This window comes from Vitis riparia, chromosome 3, assembly GCF_004353265.1.
Source record: "Vitis riparia cultivar Riparia Gloire de Montpellier isolate 1030 chromosome 3, EGFV_Vit.rip_1.0, whole genome shotgun sequence".
NCBI classification, from domain to species: Eukaryota; Viridiplantae; Streptophyta; class Magnoliopsida; order Vitales; family Vitaceae; genus Vitis; species Vitis riparia.
The window spans coordinates 10,553,599-10,574,627 of NC_048433.1; the positions used below are offsets into that span (position 1 = coordinate 10,553,599).

Sequence of the window (21,029 nt, forward strand, 5' to 3'; positions counted from 1 at the left end):
GGTTTTAAATATGTTGTATAATTTTTTGTTTGATTTTATTTCTCTTCAAGTCTTGTTAAATAAATCCACTTTTGTATGATGTGTTGTTCGGCCCTATTTCCGAGTAATAGATATGTTTGGTTAAGTCTAGGATAATTTACGCAATATCAAGCACTTTGGGCTTTAAGGTTGTATTATAGACACTTTGAGGATGTTAGGTAATTTTTTATTTTTTATTTTTTATTTTTTTACTTTTTTATCTCATCTCCAACTATTTTATTCGGATTTATTTTTTAAGTACCTATGTGTTGTCCAACTTATGTATATATTTATAAACTTGTTAATTCAATCTTCTTTTGCATGCTATTGACCTTCTTTGGCCCTTGGTTTGTATTATAGACATTTTGTACATGTTAACCAAGTCTTCCTTTGTATCATATCTCTACTTTTACTATTTTATTTGGATTTATTTTATAATTGCATACCCGTTGTCCAATTTTGATCCTTTTGCATGCTTAGTGTATTTTAGATCATCTTGATATTAGTTTAGTTGATTTTGTTTCTTGATTTGAGTTGTGTATATATATGTTAATATATATTGGGTGACTTATCTTTGCTTTCCTCTATGGCAATTATCTTTAAGCTTAGATATCTCAAGAAGAAATTTGAGGATTTATTAACTACCTTCGATTTCATGATCTTTTCACCTAGTTTAAAACTTAAATTAACTATATCACTCAATCCAATATAGAAGTTAGAAAAGTTTTTATCTTCTTCACTTAACGATTAGCATATAGATTTTAGATAACTTCATAGTCAAAATGGTTGCATCCATGACAATAAAATATCTTAAGCCTCTTTAGCATGTTTACATGTTATCTCATGAAACTTGCCATAACTCATACCATTAAAAATGCTATAGAAAGTCTTAACACATGCTTAATTGCTTTCATTATCAAGTTTTATCCTATTCATTTTTAGGATTAAGTTCACTAGTAGTTGTCCTAGCACCATCCACCTTTAATAGAGGTCTCCATCCAAATTCAACAGAATTTCAACCCTTTCAACTTGCATAAAATCCCATATGGGCTTTTCAATAGAGATAATGGTTTTCACCTAAATAAGGAGGATTATCTAAGGGATGATTCAACTCATTGTAGTTCCATCAATCAAGAATAGTGGCTCTTGTACAAAGGAAGTAAATAATATTATTGCACAAAATATTCATTCTTTTTAGTATTTCTTTTTTCATAAAAAATTCTAGTAACTATTAAAGCCAAAGTATTTTTCTTTGGAGTTGTAAATCTTAGAAATTGTGTAGCAAAAACAGAAGCCACAATGACAAGTTATGAAGAGGAGAGAGTGGAATAGAAAGGTATGAAATGAGAAGATCTCATTTAAACTGATAACAATACATGCTCTGAGATTATGACCATTACTTCTTTTTCTTAAAAATTGAGGCAGAAATGATAACCCAAACTCTACAAAGAATGTTGTCAGCCATCAGGGAAAAACATCATTCACATGGCTTCTTAAATAGCAAAATTTTTTATTAACAATATAAATACATTCTAATCACTAGGAGCAGTATTTACAAATAAGGAAATCATCATCCAGGAATGTACTTGAAATTAGTGTTAGCCCCTGCAGATGATTTAATAACTTGTTTAATCTAGGCAAAGATCTATGGTTAGGCAGAAGCTTCTGCAGTATGTGCTGTTTTATCTTCTAGCAAGGGAGTTGTGTTTGACCTGTCAATTCTGGTGGCATGATGCTCGCTCTCTTCGTTAAATCTGTCTACGCCATGCAAAAAGATCCCTGCAAGAGTGAACCAGGTTATAAGATTTCATACCCAGTTTTCTTCAAGTTGGAAACTTGTCCCAAATGGTTGCATCTTTCTCCAGTTACAAGTTATTAGATCGTCTATACTGTATAGATGATAAGCTGATATACAAATGGGTGGCCATAAAAAGGACTTTGATATAAGAATCATTATACTCCTCACCCCTTTTCCTGGAATGAGTTGAGGGTGAGGTGGGTAACAGCAGTCCAGCTTTAGGGTTCAGAGTAAATAATCCACCCAGAGAAGAGCACACACCTAAAAGGACCATCATTAAGGACTAGCTCTACCCATTTTTCTATATCATTGTATATCTGTGTTTTGTCAGCATGTCAGTTTCAGCATCATCCACTAATTTAAATGGATTGACCGCATGGTTGCCCAGATGCATCTCTTATCCCCACAAAGATGTCTATTGAGCAAGTATTAACTTAGATGGTTCTTCACAAGAATGCTTAAAGTAATTGATAAGAACTTACCTATGAACCATATTCCAGCTGCTAGAAATAGTATAGATGTTAGAATAAGAGCAGTCTCTCTCCAGTTGTTAAACACTATCCTGTGGGATCAAAATAAAACCCTTTAATGTCATATCTGAACATGTGTAATCGTAAAGCAATCCAGTTGGGAACAAAGTCATGAACAGGAAACTGTAAACTCTATTAGCTGAGAATTTCCCCCAAATATGTTAAATGAATGACTAAAATAAATAAACAGATATAAAGAATCACTAAGTGGCAATATCTCCCATTTGTGTCTAGTTTGAGCTACTTTAAGCAGGCACATATCCCAGTCCTAAGATCCATTTTATCACACCAGAGGGGTATTTTCAAACAATTTCCCACAAACTGCACATGCACACTTGAAAGGCTCGCTTTACATGTCCACATGGTTTCAGAGTTGAAAGGGACATAAATGCACATTACCTTTTATTAGCGGTATTGAGCTTTCTGTTACAGTACTTTATTTTTCCACTTTACAAAGACATTGGAATAAAGTAGTTCCTCATGCATTTTCCTTCCTTTTATTAGTGGTATTGACCTTTCTTCTTTCTTCCTCTCTATTCATCGAACCTAGTAAATATATTGTAGTCATTCTCAAACAAATCTACTTGGTACTGAACCCATCTAATTCTGGGACTAATCAATCATGTATTTATTCTATATCGAGTTTTAAGAATGCATATGCAGTGAGTGTTGTATGTTAATTATACATTCAACTGGGATAAAAAAATCATCATGCAGCTACTAGGCTCTTTAGATATCTCAACTCTCAAGTCCTGACCTGGCTGGTGAATTTTGTATTTGGCCCATGATACTTGAAAGTTTTAGGCATTTTGCAATTGCCAATTATGCAGGTAGAGTCATGAATCACTAATCAATATCCAATAAATGCACTATGGTTGGTTATAACTTGGAACCTAGTTGCTAAGTTTAGATTAGATGCAAAATATTGCTCCATGGGACATAATTTATGTCAACTCATAATGTGACAATATAGTTGCAGTAAGTGTAATCCATGACCTTGTTTAGTACACATGACATTGCATAGAACGGATTATGGTTTCATCAAAACCAAACCAAGCTGTTAAAAATTTTACTCCAGATGTCACAATTGAGCTTCAATGAGCCTGTATTCCCACTTAGAACCATCAAGGCTTCATTGTTAGAGACTTTGATTAAGGCATGAGAAAAAAAATTTATCCACTTCTATTTGTAGTATTAGAAGCAAAAGCATCCTTTCCCCTGTTTATTAGTTCCATGGTCTATTTTTATTAGGAGCAAGATTTTACTTTCAAGGTTAAAAACCTAAAAGTTTAGAGAGATTAGACTAGTTATAGAGTTAGAGGAGAAAAATGCAATTTTATCCGTTCATGAATATAGCAATCTTTTTGGTATTTTTGTCTTTCGGAATAGTAATTTTCTCCTTCTCCTTCAAACCCTAGAAATACATTTAATCACTATAGAATATATAGTCTGTCCTGTAGTTAGGTTAGAATTCAAATGATTGTAATTGACATCTTTGAAATTTGGTTTCCATTGTTGATAAATTGTGAGATTTACTAAGCTCATCTTGCACTATTTCTTCTATAGCTCAGTCTTCATTGATTTTGATGATCATTCCTGTTGAGTTTCAGTAATGACTGATGCCATTGAGTCTAAGCTAGAACTGTTTTCTTTACATAAATGATGTGGGAAACTAGAAACATTAGTAGGATTATCTAGCTGACAGAAAGGGAAAGGGAAAGGCAAACCTGGAGAACCCCAACAAGTGGTGAGGAAGGAACATCACCAAAAATGTGAATTGCAACAGTAGACATAGCCATTGATAGCGGACGCAAACTTGGTTTCACACAATGGAGGCATACATAATTGACAGGACCCTGCGATGGCAAACATTGAATGTCTAAGTGAATATCCTGAATACTGACCTATGCAGATACTTATTTGTGCTATAATAACATCAGTACAGCATAAGCAACTGGTTTATTTCGTAGAAATACAATATTCTTGAGCCTGTCAACGAAAAGTGTATTGACCGAGTAAATGTAGTATCTTTCATAAAGAAACATGATTAACAAATGAATACTTTCATCCGGCATCCCTAGGATATTCTAGTCAATGTCTCCTCAGGCAATTAAAATATGTTGAACAGTGCAGTATTATTAATCATTTTTATGATCAAGTATCTAACAGATGCTGAACAGTGGAAAGATGAAAAACAAATAACTAGATATCACCATATCAAGCCACAAGGTAGACTTCATTAACCTGCATATACCACAGGAGCAACCTCTGATATGATCCAATTTCATCATGCATTGCAACTAAGATACAATAATGATAACAGCGAAGTGACTTTGAAGTATATCATGCATCAAGGAAAACACCTACTAATCAATGTTACAGTTATGTATATAAATATATAGCACATGTGTATCATGCATATGTGTTTATTTATCTACTTAAAAGAAAAAAAGAAGGAAAAGCAGTGTTCTTATTATCATTTGAATGATTTTGCTTCGTTCCTCCCCCCCCCCCTCCTTTTTCTGGCAGCAGTTTCAAAAATTTTGAAAGATATTAAAAGGGAGCTATTCCTAAAGGATTGATGGCAGTCCATAAATGTGCATAAGGAGAAGATCAAAACAAAGTAACAGAGAAGGAAACATAATGGGGAGAATGAAAAGAAATAACTTTCACATGGGACAGCATTAAGAAATCCTATTCCTGCACTTGGCTAGTGGATGAGATAACTTATCTTGGGTTCTCGTATTTCCTCTAAATATGAGGGGGAGTGTTAAAAATAGCTTAGTAGCTTAGGTAATTTTTGCACTAGGAAGATTCCTAACATGTCTAGTACTCCTCATGTCTCTTGTAATGTCCCTTCTAATATCTCTAGGATTCCTTATTATCACTATATATCCTGTTTTAACATAGTACAATTTAATATTTTTTTACTTTATGACTTAATATATTAATAATTTAATACATATATATAATATTTAATAAATAATAAATATAATAATTATATTACATAAAATTTAAAATGTTTAATTGGAAATAATTAATGGAAAAAAAAAGTCATTCAACAGACACTAAATTGAAAAATGATACACATAAGGTACTCAAAATAGGAGCATACACTATCTATATATGAAACACCAACATGAAATATGTCTTGTTTTTTTTATATATAAAAAAATATCAAACAATCTGATATAGGTTTCCTACTTCAATTTTTATCTAATGACAACCTAATATTAGTATGAGATATCATATCCCCTAGCAAATGATATACATGGATATGTATATCCTATCCTATCCTATGCGGACCACTTATCCCGTCTACCAAATGGGGACTAAAGGTAAAAGATGCATGACTTGTTATTTTTTTTTTTTTTTTGATAAGTAAAGGATATTCATTCAAAAGGCACAACGCCACAAAGTATACAGGGAGTATACAAGGCAGCTAAGGCCTCAAAAAACAACAACAAAAGAATCACCTCCCTTTAAATGGAAGCTATCCACTCTAGGAAACCTATAAAGGAGAACGCCTCCTCACCTACATACAATTTGGCCCAACTCCATAGATTACAAACAAAAAAATTCTTTAACTTCTGCACATTCAACACACCTCCCCTAAAAGCTAATCTATTCCTCTCCTTCCACACCGTCCAAAAAATACACAACGGAATGGCGTCCCAAATCTTTTTCCTTTTCTTTCCCACAAACGAGCCCCTCCAGCTAGCTAAGACCTCCTTTACACTTTCTGGAAAAACTCATTTCACATCAACTAAACCAAAAACAATATCCCATAGAGCTCTAACCACTGTACAATGAATAAGGATATGATTTACACTTTCTTCCTCACAACCACACAGGAAGCAGCGATTTGGAAGTTGAAGCCCTCTTCTTTGAAGTCTATCCAAAGTGAGCACCTTCCCCCAAGTCGCCTCCCACGCAAAAAAAGCAACTTTAGTTGGCACCCTTGCCACCCAAATGCTCCTAGAAGGAAAACCTGTATCAGCAGACCTCGCCAACAAACTATACGCTTCCTTGACCCTGAACTGACCTCTTTTTCCTTTCCTCCACAGGACTGAATCTTCCTCCAGAGAGGGCTTGTGACCCCTCAATATATGTAGAAAATCCCCAACCAACTCCATCTCCCAATCATTGAAATCCCTCAAAAAATTTAGATTCCAATTTCCTTGCCCCAAATTTTGATCCCACATTTCCTCAACCGTTGCATTCCTTTGAACCGTCATACCAAAGAGATGAGGGAAACAATGGGACAGCGCTGACTCTGTACACCACACATCTGTCCAAAATCTGATCATGTTGCCCTTCCCTACTCTGAAAGTCATGTTATTCCAACACCAATCTGATTCTTTCCAAATCTCTTTCCAAACCCCTACTCCCACTGCCCCATTAGCCTTCTTTGGCCTCCACCCAAAATCCTCCTGCCCATACTTCACCTTGATCACTTGTTTCCAAAGATTATCTTTGTCACAAGCAAATCTCCATATCCACTTACCAAGCAGAGCTTTGTTCAACATGGCTAGCTTCCTAAGGCCTAGCCCACCTTTATCCTTGTCTGTGCATACCACCTCCCAATTTACCAAATGAATTTTCCCCTCCATATTTCCCCCTCCCCACAAGAAGTCCCTTTGCACTTTCTCAAGTCTTCTAGCAACAATCTTGGGCATTCTGAAGATAGACATTTGGTAGATTGGCATGCTAGCCAAAGTACTCTTTATTAAAGTGACTCTTCCCCCTTTAGAAATATATTGCCTTTTCCAAAGAGCTAGTCTCCTCCTGACTCTTCTTCCACCCCATCCCACATATAGGGCGCTTTATTAGGAGCCCCTAAAGGAAGACCCAAGTACTGAGAAGGTAAGGACCCCACCCTGCAACCTAGCTCAACAGCCAACTCCTCCATCCCACCACTTCTCCAACTGGAATGATTTCACTCTTGGCTAAATTAATCCTTAGGCCTGACGCCGCTTCAAACCAAATAAAATCCAACTTAAATGGGTTAGATGCTCCTTTCTGGCCTCACAGAATATAATTGTATCGTCAGCAAAAAACAAGTGAGATATAATCAGAGAGGGTTCACTGCCACCCCTTATATTACACCCTGATAAGAAGCCCCCCTCCACAGCTCTCCTAATAAGAACATCTAACACTTCCATCCCCATAACAAAGAGATAAGGAGACAGGGATCTCCTTGTCTAAGACCTTTAGTGCTAGGAAAGAAACCTGCAGGCACCGTTAACCAACACTGAAAATTTGGCTGAGGATAAGCAGCTCCACATCACCCCACCCACTTTGGCCCAAAGCCCATTTTTTGCAACACCTTCAACAGAAACTTCCAGTTGATACTATCATAAGCTTTTTCTATATCCAGCTTACATATAAGACCCTTTTCTTTTCGTTTCTGCCACGAGTCTATCACTTCATTTGCAATTAAGGAGGCGTCAAGAATTTGTCTTCCCCTCACAAAGGCATTCTGAGAAGTAGAGACCACCTTTCCAACCACTGTCTTCAGTCTTAGCTAGCACTTTAGCCAATAACTTGTACAACCCCCCAGTAGACTAATGGGTCTAAAGTCTCCTAGGTCCTCAGCCCCACTTTTCTTGGGAATCAACACCAAGAAAGTATTGTTAAGGCTCTTGAGGAAAGAGCTATGTTCGTAGAATTCCTTGAACATTTCTAGAATCTCCTCCTTGATAAACTCCCAACAGCTTTGCCAAAAGGCAGAGTAAAGCCATCCGGGCCAGGGGCTTTATCCCCATTCATCTCCATCAGGGCCGCATGGATTTCTTCCTCTGAAAAGGGCCTCTCCAGATTCTCAGCCTCTTGATGGCTGATCTGTTCAAGCTGAATTTCCCAATATCCGCCTTCCACCCCGTATCTTCTGATAGAAAATTTTTAAACGCATTAGCAATTCCTTCCCTAATTTCCTGCTCCTCTAGAAGCCATTCCCCATTGATCTTAATTCTCTCTAGAGAATTATTTCTACGGTGAGCACTTGCCATACGATGAAAGAACCCCGTGTTTCTATCCCCCTCCTTTAGCCATATTTCCCTGAGAGCTGTCTCCAGTGAGTTTCCTCCATCATCACCCATTTCTGTAATTTTCTTTTGCCTCTTTCTTCAACTCTGTTTCCTCCACAGTCAGAACTCTCTCGTCTTCCTCCCTATCCAGAATTCCACCTGCTGCAAGGCTTCAGATTTATTGCTCTCCAGCTTGCCGAAGACTTCCCTATTCCAGACTTTCAGCTTCTTTTTTATTTCCTTCATCTTGGTAGCCAACTTGTAACTAGCACTGCCCCTTACATCAATTCCTTGCCACCAGCTGCGCACCAGCTCTTTGAAACCTCAGCCTTAAGCCACATGTTTTCAAATTTGAATGGAATCGGCCCACGTCTTATCCCACCCCCACTAACATTATTGGGAAATGATCAGATACCGGACGGGGCAGTCTACATTGATTAATCCCACTTAATTGGTCTATCCAGCAAGGAGTCACCAGAAATCTGTCCAAACGAGCCCAGGTCTGATTATTCTGGCCCCCATTCCAAGTACATTCGCCCCCCTGAAGAGGAAGATCCACCAGCCCAAGATCATTCACAGTTTCAGCAAATTTCCTCATTGTTGAGCTAATTCTCCTTTGTCTACTCCTTTCCCTCGGAAACAAAGTAATGTTAAAATCCCCCCCTACACACCAGGGGTCTTCCCACAGCCCTCTAATTGCCCCAAACTCTTCCCATAACGCATCCCTTTCCACTTTAGAGAACGGGCCATATACTCCCATAAACACCCAGACAATCCCATTTTCAACGTTCCGGAATCTGCAAGATAACGTGAACTGTCCCTCCTCCCAACCTATAATGTCCAAAGTCCTCTTATCCCAACATATAAAAATTCCTCCCGAAGCCCCCTCCGCATTCACAGCTTTCCAATCTAGGAATCTCCCAGAGCCTAAACTTCTCGCTATGCTATCCGTCATAACTTGCATTTTTGTCTCCTGAAGACAAATTAGGTCCACCCTCTGATTTCTTATAAACGTCTTAATCACTTTTCTTTTGGAGCTATCATTTGCTCCCCTTACATTCCAGCTCAGAATTTTCACCTTCATTGGACAATCACAATTTGGCGCCCTTTGCCCTGTACTGAGCCTTTCTGATTCATCCCCCCCTCATAATTTATGGAGCATTCCAACCTTCTTAGCTCCCTTTCAAATTTAGACTTTTCCAATAGCTCTTTGCTATGAATTTTCTCCCGTCTTTTTCTGATTTTGGTCAAAAAATTCAGTATTTCCTTCTCCAACCCTCCGTGGGGAATCCAGGAACTGGCTGAACCTCGCTAAGCCACTCTCTTCCCATTTGCCCTCCAGTTCCCTTCTTTCAACTTGGGCATCATATATGTCCCCAACCCCATTTCATTCCCCTGCCTTTATCACTACTGCTTTTGGATAGTCCCAATTCCTTGCAGCCATTCATCCTTTCATTACTAGCCTCATACACTGTAAGCCACATTGAATTGTCAGCCCGAACTGCCTCACCCAAATCCCCAGAATGATCGAAAAACTCCACCTCCGGAGTCCGATCAAAAAGAAAAGAATTGAGATGAGGATCCCCTAAATCCCTTTTCCCCCAAGAACTAGACCCCATTCCATACCTCATTGCTTCCTCTTCGAGCGCCCTATCCGTCTTTGTCAGCCTGACCCCACCTTGGATCTTTCTTGTGTCGTCAGACTCCCTCGCAATGAACGGCTCTGGTGCAGGAAGATGACTGGGGACGAGACACTGCAACAGGGAGCCCATCTCCTCTTGGGCTACTGACGATTTTGGGCCCTCCCTTTGATTACCACCAGGATCGGGCTGTTGGGAGCAGCCCTTTGACCCACTTGGGCCTTCGTTTGACGGACGATGCATGACTTGTTATTGAGATTTTACATCCATGCATAAGAGCACATCTACCTTTGTAGGAGAGTATTTTTTTTTTTTTTTTTGATAAGTAAACTCACATATAAAAGATATATATATATATATATATATATATATATATATATGAAGAGAGAAAAGGGCGCCTGAAGGCTGACCCAAAGCATACAAGGGGTATACAAGAGGTTCCAAAAGGTAAGAGCAAAAAGAAGAGTATCGGATTTCCTTTCACAACAAACAGGAAAAGCTTTACATAACAAACTCCATTACATGTTTAAGTTTATTGAGAATGTATGATAGGGATTGTCATAGCATGTATTTTTCATTAAGTTATGCATCCAATATTACTAAACTACAAAAGTTAAGCATGAAATTGCAGCAAATATGATATAGAGTAATGAAATTAAAATTAAAAACAATTTTGTATTCTCATAATGAAATTACCTGAGTAGCAAAAACAAGTAATTCACCAATTGCGAAAAGAGCTAGGAAACCATAAAGGCTCTTAAAACAAAAGGCACTAAAGCAACATATTGCCCCGAAAAATGTTGCTGTTGAAAGAAGCTGCAACAGAGTTAAAATAAAGACGTTAATGATACAAAGGAAAAATGCTTAATTCTTGTAAGCTGGAATAAGTATGTAATAAGGACTACACGGAATGATATTAGCATGCTAAATTCATGACTAAAAAAATTAGAAATTGATGGCAATCTCAAATATAACATGCATAAATCATAGAAGAGCATGAACCAATTGCCCTTTAATGCATATATTTCGTGTTGTACACCTGTTTAATGTTTTCATTAAATCATCAAAACTTCCTCCAAATCCTGAAAAAATCTTTAAAACGTAAAAAGCTAAAAGAAATAGTCAACTATTATTATTATTATTAGAATTTAAATGTTATTTTTAAAATTCACCATCCACATGTGGGTTAAATAAAAGGGGATGGATAAGTAGATAAGATTCCATGAAATTCAAAATTTGTTTTTGAATTAAATTGGTTAAAAACAGAATGGGAATAATTCTTCATTCCGTTTGAAATCCTTATCTATCACCAATAAGTTTGTCTATAAATATTATGATTATTGGTGATTCCAACAATCTTTTTCCTGAAGGTTTGAGCTTCTCTATACCTCTATTATTTTCTCCTAATCAAGTTCTTCCTGGTATTCATCTACATATAGAATCTGAAGAGTAGAGTAATAAGAAACTCTAGTAGTTTCTTAGAAAAAGGAAGTTATCAAACATTAGAGACTGTAATTCAAGTTACAAAGATCTTTCACAGGTATTTATCTAGACTATCATGTTATTTTGATCTCACGGTTATTATTGTTGGTCCATGGAGAAATAGACATGCGGGCAAACAAATCACAAATAAATAGATAGGGGGAGGACTCAGACTCAAGACCACCAGTTAACCCACAAATAAATCCCAAATTTTCCTAGAAGGTTAAGTTGTTAAGATTTGACTCAATCTATATCATGCTCTTTATTATTGTTTTTTTTTTTTTTTTCAGAAACAAAAACGGTTATTGATGTCTTAATCTGCAGACTACAAAGCCTTCTCATTCCAAACTTGCTCAGAAGACATTTTCTGGTATCCTGCCTTGCCCATCTTACCAGGCCTAACCTGAATTTTGTTGAACTCTCGGATGATGTGACAACATGACAATTGGCATCAATCCTGCACCTTTGAACAAAGTTCATATCATTCTTTCAAGTCACCCTATTTTCTATCAGCACATTATTCAATCCGATTTTAGGGATCATTTCACAAAATATTTGTTAAATACTAATTTTCCTCCTCTCCCACTCTGTTGGGAGAAAGGAGAGACAGGGTAATGAAATTTGGTGTTTGCTGATGGCATTCTATTGTTCTGAGGAGAAAGTAGAGAGCAGATTTCTACCTCAAATGAAAGCTTCTGTGCTTTGAAGTTTTATCCAGGTTAAAGGTCAATTTGGGAAAAAGAACTTACACCAGTAGTGTTGTTCTAAGTGTTCTAGGCAACTTTATGAGTGAAATCACCATAGGTGGTGAGTGTGTGGGGTGGGGGGTGGTTGGTTTGAATTGAGTGTCAATACAACTTTAAACTTTTTCCAAAATTAAAACAAGATGAATAATGTCACGAAAATAAATGGTAAATCGCTTGAAAGCACATAGAGAGGGAAGAGAAATCAAACACAAAAAATTTATCATGGTCCAGCAAACCCATCTACATCCATGATCAAGTTTCTTCTAAGCCTTAATAGTTCTCAACTAATCACCAAAAGTCTTCCAACCAAGACTTGAGTTCATCTTGACACTTGGTTTTTACAAGGTACCAATCAACCATTACAATTTGATATGTCTCTCACACCCTCACAACCTCTTGCAGAAGAAAGAATTTTGCAAGTTTGGCACACAAATCTACAAAATACTTGCAAAAACATGAGGACGAGTATTGAATACAATTTTTTTGGGTGTTAGATATTTCATAGATGCATCCCAAGAGACGAATTTGTGGGTTACAAACATAATAAAGCAGTTGGGAGTAAAAATGTGAAGAACCAGTCCACCTAGTGGTCAACCTATCCACTAGAAATTGGAGCATTTATCACATTTTCAGGTGACCATTGGAGGCATTTTTGACTAACTGGTCAACCCACTGTTTGACCTTAGGGCCAACATAGAAAAACTGAACCTCAGAGCCATTTCTAGAGGCCTTAGCAGGACGACCTTGTGATGTTATTTGCCCAAATAGTTGACCTCTTGTGCAGGTCCTCTCTGATATTCAAATTTTAAATCTACCCCAACACAATTAGAGGCCAAAAATGCTTTGTCAAAACAAGTTTAACCATGGTTTTTTCATCTCAAGTTCCTCACAAGTAAGAAGGTAAAGTTTCTTTGAAAGATTGATGCAAATATGCCTAAATGTATGTTGCCACGTTGAGCCTATGGACAAGCTAGGACATATTTTCAAGTGTTCTCCTCACTATATGCACCTTGATTCTAGTAACATGTAAAACCTAATGCCAATACACAAAACATTTATTGATGCTTAATATAGTTTGATCTCAGGCTGCACTTGTCTTCAAAGGTGTTCCCACTTTGAATATCATTAGAATTTTCCATTTTTAAGGTGAATTGCATCTGTCCACACTCAAAAGAAGGATCAAATACAAATTCTTTGTTTTATCATCATCAAAATATGGTTTAAAGAAACAATGGGCTCTCACAGGAGAAGGCAAAGGTGGGGATTCTTGCATCCTTAATTAGGTGTAAAGTGGGTAAGCTTCTATCTTCCTATTTAGGTATGTCATTGGACTTTATATTCAAATTTAGAATGGTATTGGACCTGATGTTGGAGCAGTTTTCATGTCTACATGTCATCCATTGTTATGCCACCATTAAAAATAAATAAGAAAACAAAGAGAGAGAAAGAGAGAGACTAACTAGCAGTTAAATAGATAAGCTGATATTGGATTACAGAATATGACAAATTAGAAAATCATGCATGCAATGAAGCAGAAAATGATGCATGAACCTTAACATAAAGGTAATCTTAAAATCTATACACACATGAGTGCCTACCTTAAAAGCATTGGAGATTGTAGAAGTCATTAAATCCAGAATACAACCTCCTGCTATTGTTCCCAATATTCCACACACAATTGTAATCCCTCCGAATATCAGATCTGCCTTGCTCTGCACAAAGTAACCTGACCTCAAATAACAGTCATATTGCTTGGTGTTTTATAATATTTTGTTTTTATTTCAAACAGCATCTATGATGTGCAAGTATTATGAAATTAAAAGGAGGGAGTATGTGACATACTGAATAACATAAATTTACTATTAACACATTAAAATAGGTATGAACTAACCATATTATAAATATTATAACCAGCTTTTGGCCCCCAGTAAGAGTATGCGCCTATGACAAAGTTATAAGATATATATCCTGAAAATAGCCATTTACAGTAAAAAGAATTAATATGAAAGGGAGAAGAAGCAAAGCAACATAAATCCTAAAGTCCCGACATTCTAGATATACCAAAATGAAAATATGAGTGAGACCTTCAACAACTAGCAAATATCTAAATTATCAAGACAACACATTAAACCAAATGAAACGAACAATCGCATACACAATCAGTAGCATAAGAAATTGTAATTGGACCTCATATAAGGCATCCTTTTTTTTTCTCTTTTTTCTATTTGATTGGACCCTTCTATAGGATTGTCATTCTAGGAAAGAAACTAGCATGGAAATAAGTAGGTAAAGCAGGGTGAGAAAAATACCTAGAACATTTACAACATACACCTTATCACACAAAAGAACTTTCATATCTTTAAAAAATCTTGAGAACTGGTTTACATTATTGGAAGAAATTGTTGACCTGCCATAGAAAAAAGTCCGATAAAAATTAGATGCATATTCAAATATGGAACTTACATTACAAAATTTCAGAAAATAACCCCTGATCAATAAGAACATTTACTTATAGCAGGAAAGAAGTATTAGATAGAAGAAAGCCCTCAGATTAAAATGCACAACAGATAAACGAAACCAACACTCTTAGGAATGGTCAAATGTGAAACGAAGTTCAGTTGACCACCCAATTGTTCAGCCTGTAATCAGGGCCATCTCTAATATAATTCACAATGGTTTCAAAACCCACATAACTGCATATGCAATCATGAATGTGATGCATGATCTTCAGATTTTCAGCACTATGGAAGATTTCCTTTGTTGTAAGATGTGATGAGAAACGAAAGAAGATAAAGAAAAAGAAAAGGAAAGATAGGTCCTTGGCAGCTGTGCCAAGGTTCCTAGGCAATCACACATTGGATTTCCCAAGTAATCATACTTGGGGAAGGAAATCACACCTTAAGAAGCTAGATAGCTGCAAATTCTTAACAATTCCATTCATAAAATTGAAAAATTACATAGGTTTATATAGACTCTTAGAATTCCTTTTTTCTAATAAGACTAAGGTATAGTTTCCTTTTTTTTGTTTTTTTTTACCTTAGATCTTAAAGCAAGTTGCTTTAAGACTTAACACATTTATATCTAATAGATTCATTCATTTGTTAACTTATCACTTTTTTAAGACAATTTTGTCGTAATGAAAAAGGTCTTTTTTTTTTCCCCTTTTATCTAATAGAAAAAGTTGCTTCCTTTCTCTTTTGAACCTTTAGCTTTGTTATTATATTCAAATCTAATTCCTCTTAATTCAAATTATTATTATTTAATTAGAACCTTAAAACATAATTCCCACTCATCTAGTTATCCATTTTTTTTTTATATTAGACTCATCTAGTTATCCATCAGAACCAATAATTCCAATTAATTTTGAAAATTACAGAGTTATAATTTGATGCTTTTCCCAAATTAAAAACATAAGAATTAATAAATTAATCTCAACAACATAACACATATTTCAATTACAAATTCATAAATATGAGAATACACTACATAAAAACAAGTGCTAAATTAAGAAATTTCTAACAATTTCTTAACGACCAAGAATAATTAGAATCCTAATTATTATCCAATCACCAATTTCCTACTAATTACATAATTAATCATTACAATTTTTTTTTTCTTTGATAGGTATCATTATAAAATTTTTATTATGATAATAAATCATGATATTTTGGGATATTTGGTAATTTGTTAACGTACTATTTTTTCAAATTAAAGTAAGAACAAAAATATTATAATTAATTTTATAAAAGTTTTACACATGTAAAAATAAATAGATTTAACACCTCAAAGTATTAAGACATTAATAAAAATAAACAATTTAGCACTTACCAACATTAAGACACTTATAAAAAATAAATAACCTAAACACTTAATGATATTCAACTCTATTTAGATTTAAGCCAAAATCAAGTCCATTCACATTTCAGACAAAAAAAAAAACACCGCCTAAGTCTATTTCCTAGTAGGAATATGACTCATTTTCTTAATGACATTAGAAACTAAAACAAATATAAATTTTATTAAAAACTAAAATACTAAATCCAATTCTAATAAAATAAAAACAAACTCCAAATGAAACTATGAAATACATTGTTTTCGATATATATATATATATATATATAAAACTATGAAATACTAGAAATACTTGTATACGTCCTGTATGCTTGGTGGCCTTTGCCCTTTAATATATTCGTGATATTTATCAAAAAAAAAAAACTATGAAATACTAGAATTATTAAACCTAATTTTTAAAATATATATATATATATATATATATATATATATATATATATATTTTTCCTTTCTCTTTCATGAGTATTCATAGGGTGCTTTCCATGTTGTTCCCTATCATCTCTCCTTGACTTGGAAAAGCTCAACTCCAACAAGTGAAACCAATGATACTTTCATAAAGGTATCAGGACATTGAAATTTAAGAGAAGTAACCTGAGTATAACAAGAAAGAGAGTAATTTTTCCACTTGACTAAGAATTTGTTATAACTAATAATTTGATAATCAAGTACACCTTCAATCTCTTCCTTTAAGCTTTAGTGGCAAGCAAATAAGAGTGTCATGATCTGATTATCAAACAAAATCAATATTGCCACTAAAGAAGTGCTTGCATCATTTAGTATCTCACGAAAGAATGCAATTAGATGCACCTCTTTGCTGAGAACACCTCCAATTCCCATATTATAAGTGTCTGCTGCCACTTCGAATTTAGAGAAATCTAATAGGTGAACTACAAATGCTTTTGTCATCCTTTGTTTCCCTTTTTCAAAGGCTTTGCTTGCTGCCATAGTCCAAGAAACCTTGTCTTTCTTCATAAAGTCTTTTATAGGAGCTCTAATTGTGTTGAAATTTCTAATAAATCTCCTGCAGAAAGAAGCTAGGCCATGGAATCTGTAAACTTCATGTAAATTTGTAGGTTAAGGCCATTCTAAATAGATTTTACCTTTGAAGGATCAGGTTCTACACCCTTAGATGCTACAACAAAGCCTCAAGGTATGATACAAGGAATCATAAATAAACACTTTTTTCAAATTCATGTACAACTTTTCCCAACGAATAACCCTCATGACTTGTTGCAAGTGTAAAATATGATTCTCTTTGGACCTTCTTTCATCAATAATTAGTTTGATAAACCAAAGTTTCTAGGCGATTATACCCAAGGTTTTTTAAGCAATCACAGTTAGGTAAGGCATTCACACCTTAAGAAGCCCGATAACTACTATATTCTTAATAATACTACTCACAAAATTGAAAAGACTACATAGGTTTATATAGACTCATAGAATTCATTTTCCTACCAAAAATAAAGTATAAAAAATAGAAATTTGATTAAAAACTAATAATTAAAACCAATTCTAATAAAATAAAAATATACTTGAACTAAAACTATGAAATACTAAGATTACTAAAATTATTTTTGTTGAATATATTTCTTTTTCCTCAACTCTTCATAGGATGCTTTCCATGTTGTTCCCCATCAGAATAACAGATATTATGAAGTGAGGGAGGAGAAAACTCACCCGGAAGGTGTATTTGAGCTTTGATATTTGGAATCTGCCTTCATGGACAAGGCACCATCTTTACCATTCAAAGCCTCTGTATCTGCATGAAGTATCGAAAAGAAAGAGATTATATATAAGAAGCTAATAAAAAAATAATTCCTAGTTATGATCAACTACATTCAATCAACTAGCTACAAAATAGGTTAAAGCCAAAGCCAAAGAAAATGACATGAGAACCACAACAATGCATGCTTTTTAAACTTATATTTGCTACCATGAAAGTAATTTATACTTTGGTAACCATGAGGTGATAACTTTATTATTAGACATAGCTTGATATCTACATGGATCCCATCTGTAAACAGCATCACTGGGAAAATCTGTCCGCATTTTCTGAATAAAAGATGTCCACCACCAACTTTCCATGAGTATATTTTGATTGTTGGTGTATGAATATCTTTCACATCTCATTCCTATGATTTCAGGAATAGTAAGAATTCACTATGCTAACGTTATATGTAACTTTTTTTAATAAACAAAGATTAGAAATTGAATTTTCCCACAGCATGGAAGTTTTTGCACAGTTTCAAGAAACTACTCAGAGACTGAAAAAAGATTGAAACTCCATCATTTTGAAAGCAATTGCTTGACCAGAAAGTAAGATTCTGTGAGCAACTGTTTCACATGAAGTGTTTAATAGTTTGAGTAGGCCTGGTTTCAGTTGGCGGATTGAGAAGGACAAATGAGTCCTGGTAGGGAAGAGAGGGATGGAGTCCTCCAGTGCTGTCCAAACCTTGCGATAACAGTTGATATCTTTTATGAGTGTAGTAGTCATTCAATTCAACCTGCCAACTTAGCTTTAGCAGCAGTTGTGATTCCTTGACTAGTCTCAACAAATTCCCAGTATCTTAGAAAAAGAAATAGCTGAGCTTCTAATAGTGTCTTAAGTGTCATAGAAAAACAACAAAATTCTAAATCAATGCATTTATGCAAATAATTGACAATAACAAATTATAGAGCAATTCATTGATTTTTGATGTGCGATTATAGATATAGAGGAAAAAGAAGATAATCTGATAATACCTTGACCTTCTTGGGCAATTGTCTCTACAGCTGTCTGTGTTTTCTTTGATTTAGCAGGAGCAAAACCTGTGTCCATAAATTGTTGAGAAATAGCTGGAAAAGCTAGAAGGATCACACAAATCAATGCATAACTAATATGCACCTTTTAACTGCAAAGGTTTCATAATAAAACCTAGTATAGCAAATGGAAGCATCAAAATTGCTTCCCCCCAGAATGCATAACGCCAACTAAAATGATCTCCAACCTATAAATGAAGACCAAAAATGAGTTTTATTTGGTCTCTGAAAATAAGATCAAAGGAATTGCGAATTAAAGGAAAGGAAAAAAAAAAAAAAAGAGAGTCAAAAAACACGACATGAATAATAGGTTGATCATGGGCACACCATTCCAATAAATCAATATGTGGTTTATCAATACAAAAAAAGACAAAAGAATCATGACTACAACATCAGTTCAGTTAAACTTACCAATCCACCATAAACATAGCCGACTGCAATTCCAGATGGTATACACATGTAGAATATTGCCAGCCAGGCTGTTTTCTGATACAAAGACAGGGTATCACACAGGTTTAATACAGATGAAAAGAATAAAAAGAGAATAGAACAATTAGTGATAAACACAGAAATAAGGATCCAGAAAGCACAATATCCTCCTTAGAAAATAAAAAGTAGATACTATTTGCAAATAAATGTTCATCACAAACTTTAAAGCTGCTTTATTACTGTATTTATTTTTATAGGAAACGATGTTTCATTAGAGCTATCTGTCTGCAACTACGTTGAACATATTGGGTTTCTGGCTAATTGGCTTGGACCTAAATTTAGTTGCCCGAGGGTCTGATTCACCCACCAAACCAACCTGTCTTATGGATGATCAGTGGTTTGTTCTTGTAGGGGTTGGAGTTGGGGATGGTTATCTTCCAGAAACCACTCACTACAGATTCCAAGTTCTTAAGAAGACTTTCCCCTACTACAAAAAAGAAGTGTGTGAAAAAAGAAAAAGAAAAGAAGAAAGAAAAAAAAAAAGGGGTAGATTTGACTGTTCACTCTTTGTGCGGTGAACTGGTTTTAGCCATTCTGTGGTAAAAACCCATCATAAGATTTCAGAAGTACATGAAGCATCTTTCTGATATTGGGCCATCAATCAGAGCTGCAGGCACCAAAGTAATATGCATTTGTTTTATGTCATAATGAACGATTTGGCGTTCAAACCCTAACACTGGTATCAGAGCTGTATTAGGATGCTTTCCTGCTTGAAAATGTAAAATGTTGTATAAAATACTTGCATATTTTTTGCTTAATATCCTGAGATATTAAGAAGCAACTTTTTTATAAGCATCATGTGTTTCTGAGAGATATTTAGATGCTGAATTTTTTGTACAATAATACAAGATAAAATTGATATGGTTCCGAAAGATAATTAGATGTTGACGCATAAAATTTGCGATATTTCTATGCAGCTTTTTTTCTTTAAGCATGACATGCTTTTCAAAAAGAAAAAAAAAAAATAGAAGGGGAGGAGGGCATAGGCCACACGCACAGCAGGTGCAGGGCCCATGCACAGCAGGTGCACTGCATCAGAATGAGTGCAGCTGCCATGCAGCTGCAATTCACAAATTCAAATATGATTTAATTGGCTCTCTAGAATTTATGTGATTGCAATGCTAATATCAGACTATGAAAAAGTGGCATGACAAAATGTCTAAACTAATTTACTTTTCATGAATATTGATGTGGTCATTTTATTTGTTAGTTTTTTAGATTCCACAATAATGCATATTTTGAAAATAAGCTATATAATTCAATGTTTTTATAAAAGCATGTTCTTTTTGTTAGCAATAATATTTTGATGTCTAAAAATGCCAAATTCAATATGTTGAATATGTGGTTGTATTTTTGCACATGGATTAACTTAAATAAAAATATTAATCACTTGTGCACAATAAATAATTAGAAGTTTAATAAAATTTTGATCTTGTGACTTGTTAAATATCATTATTGTTCAATTTTTGGTTTATGCCACAAAATTTCATGCAGTATTTGTCATTAATATCCCAATTATTTTTATTTTTGTTTATAGAATGGGTGTGCATGTGTTAAGGGAGAGGGTTTTTTGTGCTTTCATAGTGGCTTGGGTTCTTTTGTAAGGGGGTGAGTTGTTCTATATTGTAACTATTTGAGTCGCTTCT

General features: G+C 34.9%; 1 protein-coding gene across 4 annotated transcripts in view; it reads right to left on the bottom strand.

The window, feature by feature from the left end:
- Window positions 1-1,446: 1,446 nt before the first annotated feature.
- Window positions 1,447-21,029, bottom strand: part of LOC117911903 (probable sphingolipid transporter spinster homolog 2) — a 31,087-nt gene continuing 11,504 nt past the window's right edge. The window contains exons 6-17 of one of the 4 annotated variants that reach the window (XR_004650945.1): window positions 19,306-19,380; window positions 18,980-19,082; window positions 18,838-18,903; window positions 17,773-17,854; window positions 14,553-14,650; window positions 14,135-14,211; window positions 13,842-13,955; window positions 10,712-10,831; window positions 4,074-4,202; window positions 2,746-2,877; window positions 2,299-2,378; window positions 1,447-1,797 (exon numbers count right to left, since the gene is read on the bottom strand). Coding sequence is in view for 2 of the 4 variants with exons in the window: in XM_034826335.1 (XP_034682226.1) it covers window positions 1,670-1,797; window positions 2,299-2,373; window positions 4,070-4,202; window positions 10,712-10,831; window positions 13,842-13,955; window positions 14,135-14,211; window positions 14,553-14,650; window positions 17,773-17,854; window positions 18,838-18,903; window positions 18,980-19,082; window positions 19,306-19,380 (1,071 nt within the window). In the remaining 2 variants the exon portion in view is untranslated. Of the gene's footprint in view, window positions 1,798-2,298; window positions 2,379-2,745; window positions 2,893-4,069; window positions 4,203-10,711; window positions 10,832-13,841; window positions 13,956-14,134; window positions 14,212-14,552; window positions 14,651-17,772; window positions 17,855-18,837; window positions 18,904-18,979; window positions 19,083-19,305; window positions 19,381-21,029 lie in introns of those variants that run through there. The other 3 variants (XR_004650946.1, XM_034826335.1, XM_034826334.1) reach the window with 3 other exon arrangements.